This window comes from Desmodus rotundus, chromosome 7, assembly GCF_022682495.2.
Source record: "Desmodus rotundus isolate HL8 chromosome 7, HLdesRot8A.1, whole genome shotgun sequence".
In the NCBI taxonomy this organism is placed as follows: Eukaryota; Metazoa; Chordata; class Mammalia; order Chiroptera; family Phyllostomidae; genus Desmodus; species Desmodus rotundus.
Window position 1 is genome coordinate 105,605,735 of NC_071393.1, and position 20,555 is coordinate 105,626,289.

General features: G+C 35.9%; 1 protein-coding gene across 2 annotated transcripts in view; it reads left to right on the forward strand.

Moving 5' to 3' along the window:
• The first annotated feature begins 8,486 nt into the window (after positions 1 to 8,486).
• PCNX4 (pecanex 4) overlaps positions 8,487 to 20,555 on the forward strand; it is a 40,403-nt gene continuing 28,334 nt past the window's right edge. For both annotated transcript variants that reach the window (XM_045201497.2, XM_024567800.3), the window contains exons 1-2: positions 8,487 to 8,671; positions 16,164 to 16,908. In XM_045201497.2, coding sequence (XP_045057432.2) covers positions 16,220 to 16,908 — 689 coding nt within the window. In that variant the 5' untranslated portion in view covers positions 8,487 to 8,671; positions 16,164 to 16,219. The remainder of the gene's footprint in view (positions 8,672 to 16,163; positions 16,909 to 20,555) is intronic.

Sequence of the window (20,555 nt, forward strand, 5' to 3'; positions counted from 1 at the left end):
TCATTCTTTTCATTCTATAGCAATAAGAAAAATTTAAGTAGTATCTTTTGATTGGAGCTGTCTTGAAAATGCTTACTTGGAGGCCTTATTTTAAAATTCAACTAGTCTGAAATATTAAATGTGATTTGTCACACAGGCTAAAGAAAGAATGAAGCATTTGGTACATTTTTCTTAATTGTTTCTGATTGCTGCCTGAGTAGCCCCAGCACTTCTCCATCTTCAAAATCATCTTCGAGGGCTTCAACATCTTTGACCACTACTTTTAATCAAAGAGGCTAAGCATAAAATAATCTGACTATTATGAGGCAGAAATCTTAACAATACTGGCTTTAACACGTTTATTTAATTGACCTGAAAAAGAGAGCTCTCAGAAAGTAAATACTTGGTATTTAACGAATTCTGATTAAGATGACATATTGCATGATGTTAATGCTAACAGAAATCACTGTTCCAGGTAAAGGGGTCAATACAGAAGATGGCAGATTCAGCTGTCCAATAATAATTATGATTCGTTTAGGTCTACTTAACAATAAAATAAAGCTTACTCATGTTTAAAGTATGGTTACTTAGAAAACTTATGCACCTGAAAAAACTGCGCAAACATATTATAACCAGTGTTTATTTCTACCCATACCATAATGTATTTAACATAAAAAATAACGCAACAGCCTTGACTGGTGTGGCTCAGTTGGTTGGGTGTCATCTCACAAAGTGAAAGGTTACTGCTTTGATTCCCAGGCAAGGAACAAGTCTGGGGTGGTCCCCAGACAGGGCACGTAGGAGAGGCAACAATCAACGTTTCTCTCTCACATCAATGTTTCTCTCCCTGTCTTTCCTCCTCCCTTTCCCTCTCTCTAAAAATAAATAAAATCTTAAAATAATGATAATAAAACTGCAGAAATGTAGTTTTATGGAAATTTAGAGATGCAGCCCAATCTCTTTATTAAACTGAGGGAGAAACTGAAGTCTGGAGAATTCAAGTGACTTACCCAATGTCAAATTATCAAGTTTCTTGTGGACAGTGAATTATAACTCAGATCTTATTATTTCTGATTAAATATGCTTTCTATTGTACTATGAAAATCATTCTTTTTTTCCTTCATAATAATAGCACTATTTTCTTAAATTTCAACTATTTTAATCTGGAGTAAAGTTCCCATGTCCATTTATCCAAAAAAGAAGAAATCAGCTATTGGGTTCCTCCTTTGATAAGGAGTGAGGAAAATATTGGTCTAGTAAATGGAGATTATGAAAAGAGGACAAGTATTTCAGAGCATTCTCAGGTAGGGCTGCTTTTGTTTCTGAACAGAATGAGTCAATCTCTTTGGGAGGGTAAGGGATGGGATATGGGAACTATAATCAAAAGGAGGGGAAAATTCCCTTGGCTCCCTTCTTGTTAAAGATTGTATACTGTCTCATAAAATAAACACTTTATTCTATGCATCAGAAGAAAAAGGAATAAAAATTCTTTCTTGAAGAATCCACATCACATTCAGGTTAGTATTTTTTAAGGTGTACTATATTTTTAATGAAAATGTATGCCAGGTAAAGGAGACATACATAAATGAAATATTTTTTTATAGAGTAAATATAACTTTTAGGTTTTCATAGGCCAGTGTTCTAGCCCAGGGTATTCTGGGGTATACCAATGATACAGGAACAAGTTGCCCAGGGGTACTGAATTATGGAATTCAGAGTATATGCTTCTAAACTAACAGGGTCATTCAGAATAAAAATAATTGATTTTTTCAGTAGATAGTATGAGTATTTATTTTGTTATGTATTAGGAAGGGCATTTACAACCTTAAGAGAAAGTTTGTCTTTAAAATTTTATTCAGTACTGTTGCCAGGAGAAAAGTTATGTAGGAAAAAATATCCATAGGCTAGTTTTATATAAAAACCAAAATTAAAAACATCCATAGTTTGTTTCTTAATATATGGTTACCTCTACAAGTAAATGCATCTCTTTCTTGCAGGCCACTCTTTACTGGTATATACATTTTCTATTAATTAAGTCTTTTAGAAGGAAAATTTCTATGTAAAAACATGAATCTGATATTTGGCTTGAAACTCGTAAATAACAGAATCTTTTAAATTCAGTAGGATTAATAATTATTATAACATTAATCTCTATACATTGGTTTTCATTTAAACTAGGAGCCTATAAAGTCTCTCTGGTAAAAATGTTTAATTACTTGCATAAACTTTATTAAAACTTGATGTACTTTAAAGTTATATTGCTAAAGATAAGGCACATATGAAAATTGCTTCCTGTAATGCTTAGTCTTTGCTGGTTCAATAAAATAGGATTGCCACGTATTTTATTTTGCATATTATGCATAACATATACTTTCTAAATGTACAAGTATTTTACATTTATATATCTGTATAAGTACCTTAATATATGTATATTTTACATATGCTATACTAAAAGTTAGGATTTTATATGGATTACAGAGAAATCCTAATAATCTTGAGAATATATAAATTCTGTAAATGCTTTAATTTAATATAAGATAAACTAACTTTAAGAATTCCTATTGCTAAAGCACTGAAGTGATCCAGATTCTAAGCAGTCTCTGATTGTAAGAGCCCAAAATTTACTGGTATATCAAATAACATTATAATTTTCAACTCTAATATAACACTAAAAAATATTATAGCATTTGCCTATGAAAGCATCAACAGTATAGTTATTTACTCATAGAAAGTAGCAACTGTATTTTCTAAATTATTTTCTTGATAAAGGTATTATAAAAATCCACTATGCCATTTTTCTGGTTATAAGCAGCTTGGTGTATTTGGGGGGATAGGGAGTAAAACGGATATTTTTGATTGTCAATTTAATTATGCTTGTTTCATAGTTTATGATTTAAGTACTATAAAAGCAACACATATTGTTAAAAATATAATAACAGAACAAAAGTAAAGGTAAAATTTCCCTTTCCCATCAAACCCTAGTTAAATCATTGACTTCTCTCATAGTTCCATATGCATCCTTCAAAAATAAGCATATATAAAGCATGACTGCTCATGCATACATCTAGTTTTTACATAAGATCATACTATACAAACTAATTTTTAGATATTTTACTTAAGGCGGACATGCTTGTATAGCAGTATGTGTAAATGTACCTCCTTTTTTTTTAACCCAATTTATTTAACCTGTTCCTTACTGGAAAAGGTTTTGTGTTTTGCTATTATAAATGTTCTAAGTACATCTTTGTACGAATAGAGTATTGCTGCATATTAGGCGAGATATTTGTCAAGGTGAGACATCTCAAAAGTATACTCCTAGAGATGAATTTTCTCTGTCAAGGAGAACTGCATTTTAAATTTTTAGAGTCAAGCTAAGTTTTAAAATGTGCAAAACACCATCCCAACAACAATGGATATTGTTCATATTGTTATTTGTATTTTATGTATAAATTTTATTTACCAAATGTGGTTTCATTTTCCCTAAATATTTACCTGTAACCTGCAGCTCTCATATGTTTAAAATATATTAACCTGAATAGGGCATCATGCAATGTAAGCTGTAGGAATTCTAACCAGTGTGGACTTTTCCATTTAACAGCAATAGTATCCTGAGTCTGCAGATTGTGAGAGGGTAAACTTTTCTCTACATTTTTCTCTACATTTCTCTACATTGTAGAGTAAGTAAACTTTTCTCTACATTTAGGCAAATTACACCTAACCCTCTTCCACCCCCACGTTCCTTTTAATTACTAATTCAAACAGAAATTTTATCAACTCGTTCATTGCATTTCCTTATATATTCATTCTCTCAGAAAGTGAAGATAATGTTCACAAGATTCTAAACAATAGGGATATTTATAAACAAAGAAATTAGTAGGCAAATGCCAGGAAAAGGACACCTATTTTAGGTTACGAACTCCACCTCTAGCTTTAGAAATTTATATACTAATAACATATCACATCCTTGATAACACTATCAATAGAAGAGGTTAACTGATGTTCCAAACTTAGTATAGGATACTGGGGATAAAGACTATGAAATGTGCATAGTTAACTCTTAATTATGTGTGCAAATAAAGGGGAATCATTGTAATTAATTCAGATCTGTGCGTAACTAATTTTGATAAAGAGTCAAATTGTAAATATTCATGTGGATATTTACAGAGTTTTGTAACTCTTAAAACTTTACCTTCAATGAAGTTATGTTCACAAACTTTTACAAAACTTAACATAAATTTTAAATAAAACTCTACCCTTTAAAGTATCCCAATTTAGTCATTTTCAGTCTACCAATAATTCTACTGAGTTCCTTTAAAATAAGTAAGTAAAATAAGTTTCTATCAGTGACAAATGGTAACTAGACTTATGGCAATCACACCATAAGGTATATAAATGTCAAATAACTATGATGAACACACCTGAAAATAATAGTGTATGTCAATTATACTTTAATATACTTTTTAATTAAAATTTTCCAGTGGTGATAATTTTCAAAAGTAATATTGAGACACTCCTAAAGTTAAGAAATCTAATCTGTGAAGTTACTGACATGAAAAAATAATGAAACTTTTAAGAGCTACACAAGAAAATTCAAGTTTTAATCAAACAAAATCTGAGAAACTCCATCCTTTCATCCTATCCTCATCAGCAATTACTGTAATATTTTCAAAATTGTAATTAAAAATATATTGTATTTCACAACAAAGCTTAAAACCAATTAATGGCAAAGCTAATTATACATTGTTTAATGTTTCTATTTTTGAATGTTTGTGTAGTAGTATGGAATTTTCTCTATATTAAATGAAGTTTTGGTATGAAACTTTATCATTAACAATTGTTCATTCCCCATCTTTCATATTCTCATAACTCAATGTCACCCAACCCACATGTCTGTGAGCATTCTGGGGCACACTAAAATTTCTATCTACATGCTCATTCGTGTGGTCTTTGTATGCATTTATATGCATATCATTATCTGTGATATAAAGCAATGAGATTAATTTCAACAAACGATGAAAGAAATCGATCATCTTATTTCAGAGTCCATTTCTTCTTCTCTCCTGATTTTCTTCATGCCCACTAATATCCAAACCTTGGCATTGTCTTCCAATCTCATGATTTCAATATTTTTTTTAATGTAAAATACTCCCAAATCTGTCTTGACCTCTCCCCCAAGGTCCAATCTATTTCTAACTGGACATACCCCACAAGCCCCTCAAACACGTCTCAAAGTGGATTGTCTTTCTTTGCAAACCTATTCTTCCTCCTGTGCTTGTTTATTTTACGGTACCTCAAACTTTGTAGTCACCCAGCTTTAAAGTCTGACTCATATTTTTTCTTTGGTCTCCATACCAACACATCCCATCCCACCCCAATCCAATCTTCTTACCAAATTTCAGCAATTCTCCTGCCTTACCTGTAAGTTCAGCTGCCTAATTCTGTAAGGCCATTTCACCACCTCTTTAACCCATTCTACCCTGTGCTGCGTCTTTATGTGGTTACTTTCAGAGCCTTCTGGTCAATGGTCTATGTATGGGCAATGGGGAAGAGTGAGGATTTTATGTTTTTGTCTTTTTTTTTACTTTTTGTCCAGGGGGTAACGTAAGTATGAACTGAAAGTGGGCTTTTCCATTACACAATAACATGTATGCCATTATGATGCCTGTATAAACATTTTTTTCTCTGGTTGAAAAAGCAGCTCCAGATTTTTGATAAAGTTTCATTTTATGTGCATCAGCAGGGGGAACAAAAAATATGGATATTGAAGACATACAAATGTGCTCAATTCCAGATCTTATCCTTTATTCTACTTTCTTGAAGCTCAGATTTCTTATATTGGAACAGAGAATATATAAGCTATCTCATAACTTGACTCTATATATGCTCTAAACACTTGTTGAATGAATGTACCCCTACCTGGGACACCTCTTTTCCCATATCTTCATCCAACTAAATTCTACTTATTTTTAAAACTCAATTGCAGCCATCTGAACTTCCCAAGAGTAATTTCTGGCTTCCCGTTTCTGTGTTTCTATAGCTCCAGTGGATATTTATCACACACTCTTTAATTACTAATATCCTTGTCAGTATCCCACATGGTATTTTGATAAATTCCTCGAGGATAGGGATCATGTTTTATTTGACGTATCTGCAGCAATTAGTGTTGTTGCTAGAAAATAGCATCCACTATTTCAATAAATGTTAAATGATTACTTTGTACACAATTAACCAAAGGCCTATACCACAAGCTTTACTAATTTTATTCTAAGAGAAAGCAAAGTACAAATATTGGCAAAAGAAAAAAACCACCAAACATCTACTATAGATATTTTAACAACAAAAATATTCATTCTGGTTGGGTCATGTGTAATTCTGGGTAACGAAAATGGGCATTATAAGTACAGCCTCTCTACATAAATAGCTAAGCACTTAAGATGTGCCAGTTTAAGCGTTTTACTTGATTTAATCCAATCTACACAACTCCCTCTCTTCTGTTTCTATTATTAGCCCAATTTTATAAGATATGGAAACTACTAGATTGTTCTTAACTTCAATGTCTCTGGTTGTATTTTGTTTGCTTTTTTCTTCTGTTGATTATGTTCCAGTTAATGCTGCGATCACACAGTATTTGTCCCTCACCGTCTGGCTTATTCCACTTAGCACAATGCTCTCCAGTTCCATCCATGCTGTGGTGGGAGTGGGGAGGGGACAGTGAGGAGAGGGGATTACAGGAACTATAAAGGACATATGGACAAAATCAAGGGGGAGGGTGGAGGTGGGGGAGGGAGGGGGGTTCAGCTGGGGTGGAGGGATGGGGAGAAAAGGCACACAACTGTAATTGAGTACCAATAAAAATTTTAAAAAAGAAGATATGGAAATTGAGTGCCACAGATTTTTTTGTAACTGAAAGATCACACAACTAGTATCACACAACTAGTGCAGTGAACAGTGGTATCAGGGTTACAACCCAGGGTTCCTGACTCCAGAGCCTCTAGTCTTAACTACACTACAGACTTCCTACAAGTAGCTGATTTTTCAAAGATGCTTACTCTCCTTCTCTGACCCAGAGTATCTAGGATTATATCTCTCTCCAAAAGAGTGGAAAACATTACGAATGAGCCATGGGTACATTTCCTCTCCAAACCGAACTATATGAAAGGTTCTGTCTATAAACTCTGTCCTTGAAGGTAAATTATAGCCTTATGACTGATGCTATGCAGCGTTTTTTTTCCACACCCTTCCAAACTAAACTACGCTTTCCCGCTGGATGGTCACATTCTTTTTTTCTTCTAAGCCTTGGATTTCTTTTGATACTAACGCAAAAAAAGTTTTTCACATTATGGCCTGAACACCTAAATGCTTATGAACCTTAGTTCTGTCACTTGCAGTACAGCCGGAAAAGAAACAACCATAAAGCTACATCTATAAGTTTGAGATTAGAAGATCCAAAGGAGACACTCAGAAGTACCAACTATGCAGAATTGCTTCGGTTCCCATACCGCATTACAAGGGGAACCACGGGTATACTGATACAGACAAATTGGCTTTAAAGTTCTCTTATAGGAGCGTCTAAATCATTTCAGACGAATTTTAAGCTTTCATGGGCTGCCTTGCAGAATTTTGAAGGTCCAGGACAAGGGGATGATATGAAACCATGGGAAATAGAGGCAGTGGGCACAGGCATAAGGGTAACTTCTAAACCAGCAAAACTAGGGATTTTGTGGCCACCTTATTATGATGCCCGGATCTGAAACTAATGCTAAGTAATAACCGTCCACCACAACTTTCTTTCCCAGTGGAACACGGGGACTTTAATTTATTAGTAAACAGATCCCCTAATAACATGTTTCACCGATGGGCATTTTGGTTCCTTGTATTTAAATATGCAGTCAAATCCACACAGGAAGGGAAAATGCAATAAAAAGGGCTACAGCGAGCACGTAGTGCGGTTCCAAATCTTCCCAGCCGAATAGGACGTGCGGAGTACCACTTAAAAGCGTTTATTACCGTCAGTGTGTTGGGTGCTGACGGCCAAAGTGCGGATGCAGGTAAAGGAGGTCGCAAGACCGACCCTAAGCGGTAGGAGTGGCCCTGCACTCCCGTCGTTCATCAGCCCACGGGTGACCAGACGCTAGGAAATGGCGGCCGCACGTCTATCCGCGCGAGAATACAACCCCGCGAGGAAACGTCAGGTCACCAGGGCAACGACGCTCTGGCGTAGGGTGCGGTCCAAGAGAAAGTTTAAGGCTGGTTCTCCGACCCCCTTTGCAGCTGCTGCGGTTTCTGGGCCAAGATAAAGAGGCACCGAACAACTACCCCAGCCCCCGGGCCAGCGCGCAGTGGCCCAAACTTGGAGTGGCCGAAGCACGTTTGTTTCTTCCTCCGCCCCGTCTCGCCTTGCACGCCGGAAGGGGCCGCTCCAACCAACTCAGGGCTGGGGGCGTGGCGATCCTGGCGCCCCGCCTGTTCCCGAGCGCGCGCTCAGTTCCGTGCTGGGTGGTGCCAGCCGGAGTTGACGTTAACCATGGAAACGGGGAGCGGGCCGCGGCGTTGTGGAGGTGAACTGGTTGTCTGCTGCTACAGCTTGTTTCGCCCGCAGGCCCTCTCCCTGCGGGCTCGCCCTTCCTGTTCACCAGCCAAAATGAAGCCCCCGGGATGCCTTTGTGTCGCCTCTTCTCTCGGGTGACCCGAGGTACGTTCGGTCCCCAGCACCCACCTGGGGACTTCTTTGTCGCCTTAATTTCCAAGCCAGTGCAGAGCCACGTTGTACTTGCAATTTTAATTATGACAGATTTCTCGTTCTTATAAAACTTTCAACTGCGATTATTGCACTTTCTAAGACGTAAGATGAACTCAGTCTCTAGAGTTGTCGATCCGATGTGATTTTAACTTTCTTTCAAAAGACTTTTGGCCTGTTGACTTACAGCATTTGTCTCTAGGAGGCACTTGTGAAATGGAAAATGGCTCTTTGTTTTAAGTTCACAAATTATGCCCCTAGATGATACTAGACTTTTTCTCTCCTTACCTCCAAATAAACCACTTTTGCCTCCAATTGGTCAAATGGCCCCCTGACAATGAATAACTCTTTAGCCACTGATCTGCTCCCTCTCTCCACAACTCTTTGTAAGGACCAGCGTATACTTTTGTAAGTTGACTCCTTCAGGAGTTATTTATCAGGCCTATGAATTATTTATCTTCTCTATTATTTCTTTCTTATTCAGTTGTATAATATTAGGTGTTTTTGTTTGTTTTTAGTTAACTCATTCCTGCAGTTAGGGCAAAAACCATCCTTTGTATCATTGGGTATCCTCTGTCACCCCTGATAAATTCCCAAACCTTTATCATTCCAGGTTTAGATATTGCCATTTCAGTAATTTACATGTTTGGATCATGTACATTACTTTTAAATTTCCTACTTAAAGAGCTGCCTACTAGTTGATAACAACCACTGAAAATACCAAGTTGGGACCTTTTATTTTGTAAGAACATTAGTGAGATATAATTCACCCATTAAGACTGTACAATTCAGTGGTTTTTAGTATAGTCACAGAATTATGTAACCTTTACTACTGTACAATCAATTTTACAAGATCTTCATCACCCAAAAAGAAGCCCTGCATCTTTTAGCTGTCACTCCTCGGTGCTCCCCCATTCTCACTATCCTCACCAGCGTGGGCAAACACTAGTCTATTTCCTGCCTTTATAGATTCATTTATTCTGGACATTTTTTATAAAGGGGATCATACAGTATGTGGGTTTTTGTGATTGTTTTCTTTTGCTTAGCATTCTGTTTGCAAGGTTCATCCATGTTGCTGTAGCATGTATCAGTACTTCATTGTTTGTAGCCTAATGATCTTCTATTGTAGATAATATACCACTTTTTATTTAATCAGTTGGTGGACATTTGAGTTGTTTCCATTTGTGGTCTGTTAATATTTCTGCTGTGCAAGTTCATGTATAAATTTTTGTGTAGATTTGTTTTCATTTCTCTTGGGTAAATACCTAGAAATGAAAGTTTTAGTTCATGTGGTCACTCTATGTTTAGCCTTTTGAGGAACTGCCAGACTGTTTTCCAAAGCAGCTGCACCATTTTACATTACTACTTGAGTGTTCTAATTTCTCCACAACCTCACCAATACTTGTTTGTCCTGTGGATTGAAGTGGTATCTCCTTGGGGTTTGGTTTGCATTGCCCTAAAGCGTACTAATGCTGAGGATTGTCTCATGTGCTTATTGGCCATTTTCCAAATTAGTAAAGGTGGTGGTGCTTGGAAAAGTAGAACTTTAGTATGTTTCCTTTCAGATTTTTAAACATACTTTTTAAGCACACTTATTTATTACTCTACTGACAGTTTGTGCAGGAATTTTGAAACATAAGTGGGAATTACTTTTTCTTGACAAGTTTAACTTTGTTTAATAATTTTAGGTTATTTATAAACTAACTTTCTGTTTCTTGCTTATTCTCTTGGTATTGAAAATTAAAATAATTCCAGTTTTTTTTTATTTGTAACAGTTATTTATGAGGAAAATGTTCTCTACTGGTTTGTAAACTTTGGGTGAGAGAGCAGCCTTATTACCATCACCTATTACATTGTAGGTACTCAAAGACTACTCAAAAGTTTAAATTAGTGGAAAATACTAATTTATCATTTAACTACTTCTTTATAAAAGGAAGGATAACACATTTAGTCTGTACTAACAACGATCAAAATGTAATCTTTAATCCTCACCAACATCTTCTAACTACTTGAACAGCAAGTTAACATAGGGGGAACAATGATTCTAACATGTCAGAGTTATATCCTTCATATATAAAAAGTTATTTTAAATTAAAAAGAAAAGTGAACAAACATTTCAATAGAAAAAAAGGCAAAGGACATGGAGAAGCAATTTACATAAAATAAATGGCATATATCTACACATGTAAACATGCACATATGTGTAATGAGTTTTCTCAGAGAGATAGATCATATTCATGAAATAATAGGATTCAGTAAAAAGGAATATCCAGGGATTAAAGAAATGATCTTAGAAATTAAAAATATGAAAGCAAAGATTTAATGAAATTTGACAAATATATTGGAAGATAGAAGTTTCCTGAAAGTATAACAAAAATACAGATGAGGCACAGAGCAGAAGAACTCAGTAAATATGTGTGGATTCAGTTTAACCTCATACCTGTTAGGATGGCTTGTATACAGCTCTCTCACATGTGTGTGTGTTTGCTTGTGTTGGCAGGGATGTGGATAAATTAGAGCCCTTGTATACTGAGAATGCAAAATAGTGCATCTGCTATAGAAAAACAGTATGATCAGTCCTCAAAAAAAAAAAAATAGAGCTACCATATGATCCAGCAATTCTACTTCTGGGTATTTATCCAAATACCCAGGATCTTGAAGAGATATTTGAACCCCATATTCATTGCAACATTTATAATACCCAAAAAGTGGAAGCGAACCAAGTATCCATCAACAGATAATTGTATAAAGAAATGTGGTTTATATGTACAATGGATTGTTATACAGGCCTAAAAAAGAGGAAAACCCTGCCATAATGTGACAGTGTGGATGAGCCTTGAAGACATTATCATAAGTGAAATAAGACAATCACAGCAGGACAAATAGTACATGATTCCAGTTACATGAGGGATCTAAAATCATCAAACTCCTAGAAAGCAGAGATTAGAATGAGGGTTGTCAGGGACTTAGGAGAGGAAGAAATGGAGATTGCTGTCTAATGAATATGAAGTTTTAGTTATATAAGATGAATGAGTTTCAGAGATCTGTACAACGTGTCACTAGTTAACAATACTCTATTGTACACTTAAAAATTTATTAAAAGGGTAGATACACTCATGTTAAGTATTCTTACCATTAAAAAAAATCCAAATCTAATAGAACAGAAAAAGAAATGTGTGGATTCAGTAAATGAAATAAATCAATAAAAACAAATAAATGATAGATTTCTAAAAAGTAACCTTTGCTAAAGAAAAATCAGACAATTGCTAAAACTTCTATTTGTAGGAATTCCATTTGCCAAACTTAGAAAACTATACATTTAGTATAATCCCACAAAACTTTTTCTCTTTCTGTTTTAAGGAATTTTCAGGCTGGTGTCTTACATGATTGCGTACTTAAAGTTTTGGTAACTAAGAATTCCCTCCTAATACACTACCATGTTGATCTGTTTCCTACCCTCTGGATAATGCATAAGAAACATGGCACAAATTCCAAATAAAGCAACATTTCTATGGCTGTTTTCTTTTTCCACTTTCAGAGAAGCTTACGAAGAAAGCATATCAGTGTCATGATGCCATCTTTATCCTTTAACCTCTCTTTCACATCCTCCACCCACCCCTCCCCAAGCTTTCAGTCATTTTTTCATTTTTAACATGTTGGAGGTAGCAGCTGTGTAAATGCATTAGTCTATCTGGAAATTAACAGTATTTGAAAGCATGTGCCAAATTCTCATTCAGGGATTAAGTTTAACTGTTCTGATTTTATTTTCTATAATAGTAATCCAGATTAGGATTTAGATCTCTTTATATAAATGTAACTATTGCTTCCAACAAAGAAAATATTTAAAAAATACTCTAAGGTCTGTAATTAAATTAAAAGTCAAACGGTATCAATTTATCATAATTTTTACCTTAATAGATTTCCAGTTTCTGTCATGTAACCAACTTTTATCCTTAAGAGATTAGGGGAAAAATACCCATACTTTAATTAGTCTTTCAGCAACCTGATATACTTGCTACCTGTCAAATTTCCCTTATAATTTTTTTCTGTGCCTACCTTTGTTCATGACATTCCTTCTTGACTGGTGTGTCTTTTAAATTCTCCTTGGCTTTGCTAAACCTTTAAGGTCGTTGAAGCCCTAGCCAGTATTTCTCAAAGTAGTTTTCGTAGAACACTGTACATATGATCTTTTATTAAATATCATCGGAAAAATGGGTTCCATGTTCAAATAAGTTTGGAAAAGTCAAATGATACATTTTAAGCATGTTTGCTGTGGTGGTTTTGTTTTTAACTTCAAAGATATTTCAAAATCTTTAGCTGGTTGATATTCTTTGTGACTTTTTAAGATGACAGTCTAGTGTATAATTTCTCACACTCCTTTGACCATAGACCCTCTAATCAAGAAATACCCTCTAGGGCAAATAATCATGTATCCTTCAACCTTTCTTTTAATAGTCCATTAAAATAACAAATCACCATCCCAATGTCTTCCCCCATGCTTTTAAGGCTCCTTGAGGGAGCTTATGTTTTCTTCATACTTCTTTGTCTGCTCTCACGTCATTAAAGATTGCTCCTGCCTTATTTTGCCTCTTGTGCCTGCTGTTTCTACCTCTGCTGTTCTCTCCTGGTATGAACTAGCTCCTCCATCCTTATAATGAAGGAAATTAAAGCATAGCGTAGGACAGGGAACAAATTAAAATTGGACTTTGGATGTGTTTAAATTGCGCAGCCACTTCCTTCTCCAGTGGAGAAACCCTGCCATGTTTCTCCCTCAGGCCCATCCTGCTCCTGTATTGCTTTGGGATATGCTGCTCTAGGCCAGTAATTTTCAACCTTTTTCATCTCATGGCGCACATAAACTAATTACTAAAATTCTGCTGCACATCAAAAAATATATTTTTTGCTGATCTGACAAAAAATAGGTGTAATTTTGAGTCATTCACATGGGACAACTCTTGTTGTGTTGGCTCTTGTCATTTTTTTATTTCATATTCTAAGAGAAAACAGGTTAGTACCCCTAACTAAGTAGTCACTTACTGATTGTTTTAAAAATTCTTGTGTCATATCAGTGTGCTGTGGCACACTGGTTGAAAATCCCTGCTCTAGGCAAAATCTCCTCTAGCCCAGTAATACTATCAATAGATTGAATTACTTATTCCATAATAAAAATAAATGAAGTCACTTTCTAAATAAAAACTGAGAATAAAGAGTGTATGGGTTTACTGTTTTGAGTAGAGGAGGATATGCTGGAAGAAGTTTTTAAACACTAAACACTCCCAACATCCCTTTTAAACAGCAATATTTAATGTTTTCCCATTTTAATCATCTTAAGCTATGGCGCTAATGTATTACATGCATTTCTATACCACAGTATTTTCCTAAATATTAAGAAGAATCAGAATTATCTCAAGATTTGGCTCCTACCCACAAATAACTTACTAGTAAAGAAAAGAAAGACATATGAAAAGATAACGTGACGAAATGAATAATACAAGAAATGCCTTATGTTGACATATATTACAAGATAAGTAGCATGAACTAGCAATGATTTTGATATACAGAGAGAAGAGAGGCACAGTTTGGCCCAAGTTCTCTGTAAAATTTTCAGAAAGGAGTAGACTAAATCTTGAAAAGTTGACTAAGATTATTAATTAGGGAAGGGAGTAGAGGGCACCCTAGGCCAAGGAAAGGGTTTAAGTAGAGGCACCCATAATGAAAAGTGCACAATGTGTTTGCAGCTCATGGGGTTTGAGAGTTCTAGAGAATATTTGGTACTGTGATGAAGAGGTATGAAAATGTTGTATGTAAAATACAAACACAGCATAGTGTGTATGCCTTCTGAAACTTTTCACTCCTATACAAATTATACAACCGTGTATACATGTAAGTGTGTGTACTCTTGTTTTTAAAATACAAATGGGTCTTTGTGTGTTTGTTTTACTTTTCAACATATCGTGAGCAACTTTCCATGTTTCCATATCAACAGTAGATCTTCAGAATATCTTACTCTTTGGAATATACCCACAGAGTACTCCATCAAATGGTTAAGAACATTTGAATTAAACTTTACAAAAGACTCAAGTACTAACAGTTAAATGAACCTGTTAGATTCAGTTAGATACCATATTTTTGGACCATAAGACACACCTAGGTTTTAGGGGAGGAAAATAGGAAAACAATTTTTGAAGCAAAAAATGAGGTAAAATATTTAATAACATAAATAACATAATATTTCACCAATGTAAATGTAAGCTACATTCAGACTATAAAACGCACCCCCATTTTCCTCCCAAATTTGGCCGGGGCGGGGGGGTAGTGCATTTTATAGTCCAAAAAATATGGTAAGCTGGTTTATAAGTATCTTCAGTTTTTGGCTTCCTTTCCCAGCAAGCCATTTCACCTTGTTCCTGGCTTGCCTCAGTGGAGCAGGAGAGGCCAGCTTTTCCTAACTCCCTGGGGGAATTTCAGGCACATCTAGACTCTTCAAAAGCCCCAGGCCAGCCATCCAAGTTTATTTTCCCGTCTGATAACATCTTTCATAGAGAACTAAAATCAGAATGCTTACCCCCCTCATAAGAGCGAGCCTTTACTCACCCTAGGGCTTTTCAGAATACTGTACACTGAGCCTGACATCAGAATAGGAGATAAGCTCACTCAGAGGGCAGGGAGGCCATCTTTTCATTCCCCGGCATTGAACCATCAACCACGTAAGTTCCCTGTGGTTCCGCTGTTTTTTGAGTACTTGTAGGACTGTCATGTGAGAAAAAGCTATGACTTGAGGCTCGAAGATATAAGACAGTAAGTGTCTATAGTTTAAAGAACTTCCTAGCAATATAACAAGAGGGGCTGTAAGGCAGTCATTTTTAATGGTGACCCAAAAGCCTTCTGTTATGCCCAAAATCTCTCTCCAGGGCTGATTGTGGTTATGTAGACTACTGACTTGCAGAAAAACTATTTTGAACTGATGGGAAGATAGGCTATTTTAAGATGCCTTTAAATTTCTTTGTGTTGTAAAATACATATAACAAATTTTATCATAACCATTTTCAGTATGCAGTTCAGTGACACTAAGTACATTATCACATTGTTATACAGACTATCACCCCCACCGTTCCCCATGAATCTTCTCATCCTGTAAAACTCTATTCCCATTAAACCGTAACGCCCCATTCTCCTGTCCCTCCAGCCCATCACAACCATCATTCTACTTTCCATCTGTGATTTTGATTATTCTAAGTACCTTGTGTCAGTAAATCATACAGTGCTTGTAATGTGACTGTCAAGTCTGTGTCAGGCAATGGGGAGGAGGTAGGGAAATGAAGTTGTAAATCCTGCCCTTGAAGGAATTAAGGAGATAAAACGGAAATGTGGGGCTTCCCCACGTGTTATAAGTATGACATTTTCAAACTGTGAACTTTTAACTCCTTCCTTCCTTTTTTTTTTACAGACTGCCGTGTTACAGAAAAGGATGTGACTTTCAGGATATCTGACTGAGCGAGAAGGATGAGTCCTGATGTGCCTCTACTGAATGATTACAAAAAGGACTTCTTTCTGAAGCGCTTTCCACAGACTGTTCTTGGAGGCCCTCGACTCAAATTAGGCTATTGTGCCCCTCCTTATGTATATATCAATCAGATTATCCTTTTTCTGATGCCATGGGTTTTGGGTGGAATAGGAACATTTTTGTACCAATTAGGCGTCCTAGAAGACTATTACACAGCAGCACTCTCAGGTGGACTAATGATTTTCACTGCATTTCTCATCCAGCTCACAAGTTTATATGCCAGAAAGAAATCGGCGACAGTAGAAAGAATGCTAAGCACAGACATCTTAGCAGAGGAAGATGAGCATGAATTTACAAGTTGTGCTGGTGCTGAGACTGTCAAATTTCTAATTCCTGGCAAGAAATACATAGCCAACATGGTTTTTCACTCTGTTCTTGCTGGGTTAATGTGTGGTCTTGGAACATGGTATCTGCTCCCGAATAGAATGACCTTGCTGTATGGCAGCACAGGAGGCACTGTTCTGCTGTTTTTCTTCGGGTGGATGACATTATGTACAGGAGAATATTCATTAATTGTAAACACAGCTATAGAGACTGCGACTTTCCAAACCCAGGATACTTATGAAATTGTTCCTCTTATGAGACCACTTTATATTTTCTTCTTTCTTTCTGTAGATCTTGCATACAGGTAATAAGCTATCAAATATGTTATAATTTGCTTTGTTTTTAAGCATGCATAATAGGAGCACTCTCCTTAGTATTAAAAAATGTATTCGTGAATTGGAAGTCATCAAGACAAACCATTGGGTGATAGTTTGTTTTGATGATTAATCTCTTGGGATTAATCTCTGTTAATCAGCCATACTAAAGCAGTAATTAAATCTTATTGAAAAGTAAAAAGAAAACCCTTCATAAGATAAATAAGCAAAATTTCAATCCTGTGTTTCACTTTAAATAAAGAGCTGTGAGTCTGTAAGTTAGCTGGCTGAAAACTGAAAAGAGGTGGGACTTTCTTGTGAGGAGAAAATCAAGAATTTAAAATTTATATACATAAATATTATGTATAGATTGAATTAATGATAATAGAAAAACATCTAATTTTGTTATAGTAACTAGTAGAAGAAATATTGATGTTTTTTAAAAGTCAGTTGGCTACAGAAGAAAAGGAAAACATGTTTGTTTTACAAAATTGTTTGCAAAATTGTTTGATAACCAGTTTTGCTTGCCTTTTCTAAATGTGACTTACCTGTCTTTGTTTCTGTAGATTGCAGCTTTCTTTTTTACAGGTTAGTGTCCAGGTAGAAATGGACAGTCTCATGTTATGGACTGAATATATGGGTCCTCCCAAATTCATATGTTTAAAGCCCCAAGCCCCTCTGTGATGGTATTTGGAGATGGGGGCTTGGGGAGGTAATTAGAATAATGAGGGTGGGGCCCCATCTAATGGGATTAGTGTCCTTATAGGAAGAAATACCAGAGAGTTTGATTTCTCTCACCACCATAAGAGACCAAAGTGAGAAGGTGGCTGTCTGCAAGATAGGAGGAGAGTTCTCACCGGGTCCATGGGTCATGCGTGTAACTTCTTTGGCTACTCCATTTCCTATACTGCAGTTTATATCCCCATGACAATTCTGCAAGTACCTATTTACACTTCTTAATCCCCTCACCTCTTCACCCATTCTCCCACGCTGCCCTCATATCTGGCAACCATCAAAATGCTCTCTGTATCCATGATTCTGTCTCTGTTCTGCATGTTTGCTTAGTTTGTTTTTTAGATTCAATTGATAGATATGTATTTATTGCCATTTTATTGTCCATAGTTTTTATCTTCTTTTTCTTAAATAAGTCCTTTTAACATTTCATATAATAATGGTTTGGTGATGAAATTCCTTTAGTTTTTTCTTATCCAGGAAGCTCTTTATCTGCCCTTTGATTCTGAATGATAGCTTTACTGGATATAGAGCAATCTTGACTCTATGTCCTTGCTTTTCATGACTGAATATTTCTTGCCAATCCCTTCTAGCCTGCAAAGTTTCTTTTGGGAAATCAGCTGACAGTCTTATGTGAACTGCCCCATAGGTAACTAGCTGCTTTTCTCTTGCTGCTTTTCAGATTCTCTCTCTGTCTTTAACCTTTGGCATTTTAATTATGATGTGTCTTGGTGTGAGCCTCTTTGTGTCCATCTTGTTAGGGATTCTTCTGTGCTTCCTGGACTTACATGTCCATTTCCTTTACCAAATTAGGGAATTTTTCTTTCTTTAATTTTTCAAATAGATTTCCAATTTCTTGCTCTTCTCCTCTTCTTCTGGCACTCCTATGATGCATTGGCAGCATGTTAGACCTCTTGATGTTGTCCCAGAAGTTGCTTACACTATCCTAATTTTTTTGGTTTATTTTTTCTTGTTGTTCTGATTGTTTTTTACTTCCTTATATTCCAAATCATTGATTTGATTCTCGGTCTCATCCTCTTTACTATTGTTTCCCTGTAAATCCTTTATTTCACTTAGTGTATCCTTTGTTTCTGACTGGCTCTTTTTTATGCTGTTGAGGTCCCACTAAGTTCCTTGAGTATCCTTATAACCAGTGTTAATTTTTCTTTACTTTTTTGAGTTTAATCTTTATTGTACTTTTTCCAATGCTGTTTATTCCCCTTAAAACCCCCTACCCTCAGTAATCACCACACTGTTGTCTATGTACATGAGTCCTTTTTCCTCAATCTCTCCATCTCCTCACTGCCCCCCAGCTGTCATCCTGCTCTCCATCTATGAGTCTGTCCCCATTTTCCTTGTTAGTTCACTTTGTTCATTAGATTCCACATCTGAGAGAAATTATATGATATTTGTCTTTCTCTGACTGGCTTATTTCACATAGCATAATGTTCTCCAGGTCTGTATATACTGTTGCAGAGGGTAAATTTTCTTCTTTTTTACTGCCAAGTAGTACTCAATTGTGCAAATGTCCCATAGTTGTTTTATCCATTCATCTACCTATGGACCCTTGTGCTACCTCCATACCTTGGTGATTGTACGTAACACTGCAATGAACATAGGGGTCCTTATGTTCTTTCGAATTGTTATTTTGTATTCCTTTGGATATATTCCCAAAAGTGGGCTTCCTGGGTCAAAAGACAGACCCATTTTTAGTTTTTTATATCTCTGTACTGCTTTCCACAGTGGCTGCATAGTCTGTATTCCCACGAACACTGCAAAAGAGTTCCCCTTTTGCTACATTCTCGCCAGCACCTGTTGTTTGTTGATTTATTGATGATAGCCATTCTGGCAGGTGTTAGATAGTATCTCATTATGGTTTTAATTTGCATTTATCTGATGATTAGTGACATTGACCATCTTTTCATATGTCTATTGGCCATCTTTATGTCCTCTTTGGAGAAGTGTCTATTCAAGTCCTTCACCCATTTTTTAATTGGGTTGTGTGTATTTTTGGTGTTGAGTTGAATAAGTTCTTTATAAGTTTTGGGGTATTAACCCCTTATCAGATGTATTGGCTATATGTTCTCCCATTTTGTGAGCTGTCTTTTTATTTGGTGATGATTTCCTGTGCTGCACAAAAACTTTTTAGTTTGCTGTAGTCCCATTTTTTATTTTTTTTCTTTTGTTTCCCTTGTCTGGGAAGATATATCCGATAAAATATCGCTATGAGCAATGTCTAAGATTTTGCTGCCTATGTTTTCTTCTAGGATTTTTGTGGTTTCAGGTCTAACATTTAAGCTTGTGGTCCATTTTGAATTTATTCTTGTGTGTCATGTAAGAAGGTGGTCTAGTTTCATTTTTCTGCACATATCCATCTAATTTTCCCAACACCGTTTATTGAATAAATTATCTTTAGTCCATGGTATGTACTTGCTTCCTCTGTCAAATATTACTTGTCTATAAAGGTGTGGGTTTATTTCTGGGCTCTCTCTTCGGTTCCATTGATTCGTGTGTCTGTTTTTATGCCAGTACCATGCTGTTTTAATTACTATGACCTTATAGTATAGTTTAATATTAGGTACCATGATTCCTCCAACTTTGTTCTCTTTTTCAGGATTGCTTTTGCTCGGCAGGGCCTATTGTGGGTCCATATACATTTTTGAAATATTTGTTCTACTTCTCTAATATACGTCATTGGAATCTTATTAGGAATTGCATTGAATCTAGAGATTGTTTTGGGTATTATGGACATTTTAAGATGTTAATTATTCCTATCCATGAACATGGTATGTGCTTGTTCGTACTTATTTGTACGTTCTTCAATTCCTTTCTTCTGTGTCTTATAATTTTCTGAGTACAGGTCTTTTATATTCTTGGTTCTGAGTACAGGTCTTTTACATCCATA